This window comes from Sapajus apella, unplaced genomic scaffold (assembly GCF_009761245.1).
Source record: "Sapajus apella isolate SASKATOON/1434 unplaced genomic scaffold, GSC_monkey_1.0 scaffold77, whole genome shotgun sequence".
Lineage (NCBI taxonomy): Eukaryota > Metazoa > Chordata > Mammalia > Primates > Cebidae > Sapajus > Sapajus apella.
In genome coordinates this window covers 7,340,849-7,346,913 of record NW_022437017.1, presented here as the reverse complement: position 1 = coordinate 7,346,913, position 6,065 = coordinate 7,340,849, and the positions used below count along the sequence as shown (strand labels likewise).

General features: G+C 57.3%; 1 protein-coding gene across 1 annotated transcript in view; it reads right to left on the bottom strand.

Moving 5' to 3' along the window:
* Positions 1–1,522: 1,522 nt before the first annotated feature.
* The window catches only part of DAPK3 (death associated protein kinase 3), a 17,958-nt gene continuing 13,415 nt past the window's right edge, over positions 1,523–6,065 (bottom strand). Inside the window, exons 7-10 of the mRNA XM_032252250.1 lie at positions 4,083–4,235; positions 3,176–3,221; positions 2,128–2,737; positions 1,523–2,086 (exon numbers count right to left, since the gene is read on the bottom strand). Coding sequence (XP_032108141.1) covers positions 2,201–2,737; positions 3,176–3,221; positions 4,083–4,235 — 736 coding nt within the window. The 3' untranslated portion in view covers positions 1,523–2,086; positions 2,128–2,200. The remainder of the gene's footprint in view (positions 2,087–2,127; positions 2,738–3,175; positions 3,222–4,082; positions 4,236–6,065) is intronic.

Below are 6,065 nucleotides of genomic sequence, written 5' to 3'. Positions count from 1 at the left end.
TGGCCATGCTGCGGTTCCCAGTGGTTCTGTGGCAGGTGTCCCTTGGGATTTTTTTTTTTTTTTTTTTTTTTTTTTTGAGACGGAGTTTTGCTCTTGTTGTCTAGGCTTGGAGTGCAGTGGTACAATCTTGGCTCACCACAACCTCCGCCTCCTGGGTTCAAGCAATTCTCCTGCCTCAGCCTCCCGATTCCAGGCATGGGATTACAAGCATGTGCCACCATACCCAGCTAATTTTTGTATTTTTAGTAGAGACAGGATTTCTTCATGTTGACCAGGCTGGTCTCGAACTCCTGACTTCAGGTGATAAGCCTGCCTTGGCTTCCCAAAGTGCAGGGATTACAGGCGTGAGCCACTGTGTCTGTCAACCCTTGGGAGTTCTAAGGCATCCATGCTGCCCACGGGGCTAGATAAGATGGGCGGGAAGAGGAAGGCACGTCTGGTCCACTGTCTTAACATGCTCCTTGCTGGCACCACGAGATGCACTACGCATTTCTTTCTTTATGAGACAAAGTGTTGCTCTGTCACCCAAGCTGCAGTGCAGTGGCAGGATCACAATTCACTGCAGCCTCCACCCCCAGGGCTCAAGTGATCCTCCTGCCTCAGCCTCCTGAGTAGCTGGGACCACAGGCAGCCCCACCATGCCTAGCTCACATACAAGTTTTTGTGTCGATGCACATTTTCCTGCCTCTGTGAATGTACTAAAACCACTGAATTGTACACTTTAAAAAGATTTTAGGGTACGTAAATCGTGTCTCAATGAAAAAAATTGAAAGCTAAAAAAAAAAATGGGCTGAGCGCAGTGGCGCATGCCTATAATCCCAGCACTTTGGGAGACCAAGGCAGGTAAATCACCTGAGGTCAGGAGTTAAAGGCCAGACTGACCCACATGGTGAAACCCTGCCTCTATTAAAAATACAAAAATTGGCCAAGTGTGGTGGTGGGTGCCTGTAATCCCAGCGACTTGGGAGGCTGAGAAAGGAGAATCCCTGGAACCCAGGAGGCGGACATTGCTGTGTGCCAAGATCATCCAGCCTGGGTGGCAGAGCAAGACTACATATCAGAAGAAAAAAAAAAAAGAACCACCTCCTCCAGGGAGGATGGGCAGGGTCGGGGCCCCTCTTCCTCTCTGAAACCTCATGTCAGACCCAGCAGCTTAGCTGAGCCGCTCCTGCTCCAAGGCCACCTGCATGTGGCTCCAGGCAAGGCAGGGGCTCCCACGTGGGATGCGGCAGAATCCCACAGGACCCAAGGGGACAGGAAACACCTCTGATCTACCTCAGCTGCCCAGAGTTCCCGTCTCATTGCAATCAAAACACCCAGGGGCGGCTGAGACCAAGATCCAGCAACTCCCAGGATACCGTGTGGGTCTGCAAGGCCCCCAGGATTGTTCCCTTCTTCCAGAGGAGCACAGCAGCAGGCTGGGGACACAGAGAGAAACATGAGAGCCTCGGAAGGCACATGCCTGGTGACCATGAGCCGGCTGTCCCCTGCCAAGGCCTGAAGCACAGAACACGCCCAAGTATCAGGAAGCCAGGGTTTTATTTCTCTTGGCCGCAGCGGGCCACTCTTGCCTAGCTGTGCTCAAGCGTGACAAAATGGGGCTCATGCAGGGGTCCGAGGCAAGGGACCTCCACACTCGGGGGACGGGCCTCGGCTGGGAGGGCACACGGCAGAAGACCCCACCAAGCCGTCTGCAGGTCCCAAAGCCTGGCGCCACCCAGCAGCAGTTCCAGCTGGGTTCCAGCCCATCATCCGCCCTCCCCTCCCCATCCCACAACCTCCTCCTGGGCTAGAGGCGGCAGCAGGCGGCACCCCTCCGAACTGCCTGAGAACCCTCCTCCCTCCTCCAGGCCTGGACCAGGGCTGCACTCGGGCCACTGTTGTCTTGGCAGCACAGCGGCTGGCCCAGTCCTGGGTCCCAACCCTCACAGCGCCCAAGGCCGCGCTGCCCGGTGTCACCGACGACGCAGGAACAAGGAGGGCCACTGTAGAAGCTGCACAGAGAAGCAACCCCGTCCCACACCCACCCCTGCCTGCGAACTTACGAACCTACAGGCCAGCTGCTCCCACTCCACCTCCAGGCTGGGGACGCTGGGGAAGGGCTGGAACGTGGGCGACGGGAGGAGGAGCAGTGTCCACAGGAGGCGCCCCCACCCCAGGCTGAGCTCCAGCTGTCCCAGGGCCCGGCCTACCCGTGTGCCTAGCGCAGCCCGCACTCCACGCCCTGCAGCTTCTCCTGCTCCAGGGCGCGCACCAGGTCCTGCACGAAGCGCATCTCGGAGGCCACCTGCTTGGCCAGCGCCTCGTAGCGGTTCTCCAGGCGGCTGAAGCGGCGCTTTAGGCCACTGGTCCCCAGCAGCGCGCCCTTGGCCTCCTCCTGCGCCTGGCGCTTTAGCGCCTCGGTCTTGAGCAGCTCCTGCCGCAGCCGCCGCAGGTCCTGGCCCAGGCTGTCGCTCTCCTCGCGGTACCAGGCTTCTTTCTCCTCGTAGATGGCGGCCAGCGTCTCCACGTCCTCGTGGCAGAGCTGCCGGCTGCGCTCCAGCTCACGCAAGCCCTCCTCGGCTGCCGCCACCTCTTCCAGCACCTTGGAGAAGCGCTCGAAGTTGGCGTAGCTGTTGTTGGGCGGCATGCTGGAGTGCGACTTGATGGTGTACTCCTTCAGCCGCGTGGTCTTCAGGCGCCGCCGCTCCGGCTTGCGGCCGCTGTCTTCACCACGCACATTGCGCCGCCGGATCGCCTGGGGGAGAGGGAGGCCTGAGCTGGGTGTCTGCAGTGACATCCAGCCCTGCCACCCCCATCTGCCAGTGTGAACTGAGGTTCAGTGGCTCATCTGGCAGCGGAGTCGAGGCCTCGCGACAGAGACTCTCCGGCCCAACATAAAGCCAAAAGTACCGACTGGAGAAAAGCTGGCCTAGGCATCTCCGGGGAAGTCTGCCACGCTGGACACAGACCAGCCAAGGATGCCACCAGGTCTGTGGGATGGCAACATCCCACACTCAAGACCTGAGCTCCAACACCTCCCAGTTCAATGACCCCCAACACCCAGGCCCACTCCTCTGGGGACCCTCCCCAGCCACTGAGGGTGTCACAGCCACATGCCTTAAATGCTAATGGCCACCAGGACCCTGGCGAGAAGGCCAAGGCGGAAATTCCAGGGAACCCCTGCTCTCCTTACCTTAATCCAGGAATGTTCCAGGCTCTGGGCAATGGTCATTCTCCGCCTGGAAGGCCCCAGCCCTGGTTAGTTACACCTGCGCCATCTGTCCTGTCCTCCCACAGACTACTGACTCCCAGGACCCCCGAAAGCCCTACGGTCACCCCCCAGCGTCTGCTCAGTCAACCGCAGAAGCTGAACAAGGGGACTGCAAGGAGCGCAGGGTTTTCTGGGGGGTGGTGAAGAAAGCTGAGACCTCAGGCTGCAGTCGCAAACCCAGGCACCTGTGAGAGGGACTGGTGGCTGAGGAGGCCCAGGGAGGCTGCAAGTGAGGACTCAGCACTGAGTGTTTGCAGGGAAACAAGCCAGCTGGAATTTCACATGGACCCTGATTCTACACACTGGTAACTAATTAAAAGTTTGTTAAAAACACAACAAGCAAGGTTGGGCATGGTGGCTCATGCCTGTAATCCCAGCATTCTGGGAGGCCAAGGCAGACGGATCACCTGAGGTTAGGAGTTCAAGGCCAGCGAGGCAACACAGTGAAACCCCGTCTCTACTAAAAAAAAATACAAAACTTAGCTGAGCATGGCAGTGCCTGTAATCCCAGCTACTCAGGAGGATGAGGTGTGAGAATCACTTGAACCCGGGAGGCAGAGGTTGCAGTGAGCCTAGACGGCACCACTGCACTCCAGCCTGGGCAACAGAGCAAGACTCCAACTCAAAAAAAAAAAAAAAAAAAAATCCACAGTGAGGGCTAACTTTAGCCAGCAGTTTGCGCTCTCCAGCCCAACCGGGAAGCCATGCCCAATTTCCAGCCGCAGGGAGGTGGCGCTAGGAGGAGAGGCCTCTGGAGCCTCCACAGGTGGAAAGGGCCCATGTCCCATGTCCCACGTCCCGCCCCGCGCCCCTGCCCAGCCCCTCATACTTAGGATCTTTGACGAGCAGCCGGCGAATGAAGTCCTTGGCCAGCTCGCTGGTGTTGCTGAAGTATTCCTCGTCAAAGTCGTAGTTCACAGCCGAGATGTTGGTGAGCGTCTCCTGCTTAGTCTCGCCCAGGAACGGGGATGCGCCACTCAGGCTGCGAAACGGGTGCGCTCAGTGGGGTCCTGGGCTCCCACAACCGCACTGCCTCCCCGGCTGCCCCCAACTCCATCCTGCCCAAGACAGGCGGAGCACAGAGGATAAGCTGATGGCAGGCACCCAGGCCACTCACACTCCTGAGCCCCTAGAACCTTCCGGCAATGATCCCAGCCACCACCCAAGAGGCATTAAAAATCCACCCCCAACCCCATCACTGACGGCAGCATAAATGAACGGGCAGGAGCCTCCTTGGAAACTCAAAGTATCCATGCAGACGCAGAGCCTGAAAGCCCCCACAGCTCAGTAACACCGAGGGGAGGAGGGTAACCACAGGGGGAGCCCCAGCTGACAACAGCTTAGCCAAAGGATCAAGGTCAAAGCCTGGCAGTGAGAGGCACCAACGGCGCCTGCCTCCCGACCTGATGCTTGGAGGCCAGCCCTGGGCTACTGAGCAGAGACGCTGAAGCCCCATCTGATCATGAGAGCGCATGGGACGAACACGTACTCGGGTGCCTTCCACAAAACACCTGACCAGTGAGTGCTCATCAAGAGAGGCAACGTAATGAAGGACAAAGCCAGATGGAGGAACAGCCTCAGACTAGACTCGGCTAAGGACCTGAGTGGCTAAATACCATGGTGGTTGCCGGACAGGGCCGTGGACCTGAGAGAGGACCTGAGTGGAAAACCCAGGGGCGTCTGACCACGTCTGGCAATTTTGTTACTAGAGTAGCACCAAGGCTACATCTTGGTGTCCATAACATTTGCATTCACGAAAGACGTGAACTAGCTGCGTGCGGTGGCTTATGCCTGTGATCCCAGCACTTTGGGAGGTGGAGGCAGGCAGACCACAAGGTCAGGAGTTCGAGACCAGCCTGACCAACATGTTGAAACCCCCATCTCTACTAAAAATTAGCTGGGCGTGGTGGCACACGCCTGTAATCCCAGCTACTCAGGAGGTGAGGCAGGAGAATCACTTGAACCCAGGGGTCGGAAGTTGCAGTGAGCTGACGTGGCGTCACTGCACTCCAGCCTGGGTGACAGAGCGAGGCTCCATCTAAAAAAACAAACACAGACGTGAACTGAAAGAGGCTCGGAGAAGGTGCAGGGGGACTCTGTGCTGTTTCTGTCGCTCCTCTGTAAGTCGGAAATTATCGGAACATTTAAAAAAATATATAGACCGGGCACGGTGGCTCATGCCTGTAATCCCAGCACTTTGGGAGGCTGAGGCAGGCAGATCACGAGGTCAGGAGGTCGGGACCAGCCTGGCTAACATGGTGAAACCCCGTCTTTACTAAAAATATAAAAATTAACTGGGCGTGATGGCGTGTGCCTGTAATCCCAGCTACTCAGGAGGCTGAGGCAGGAGAATCACTTGAACAGGTTGCAGTGAGCCAAGATCGCGCCACTGTACTCCAGCCTGGGTAACAGCGAAACTCTGTCTCAAAAATATACATATACACAAACCGTGTAAAAAGCCCATCTCCAGCTCCTGAAGACTCTGGGTCCGCTCATGCACTATGGTAGGCTGGGCGCCAGCCACTGTTTACTTCCTTGCTTGCCGAATGAGCTGTGCCCATTCAGTATGCCTGGGCAAACTAGTGAGACTCCACCTCTACAAACACTTAAAAATTACCCGGCAGGCGCAGCGGCTCACGCCAGTAATCCCAGCACTTTGAGAAGCCAAGGCAGGCAGATCACCTGAGGTCAGAAGTTCAAAACCAGCTTTGACCAACATGGTGAAACCCTAACTCTACTAAATATACAAAAATTAGCTGGGGCCGGGCGCGGTGGCTCAAGCCTGTAATCCCAGCACTTTGGGAGGCCGAGG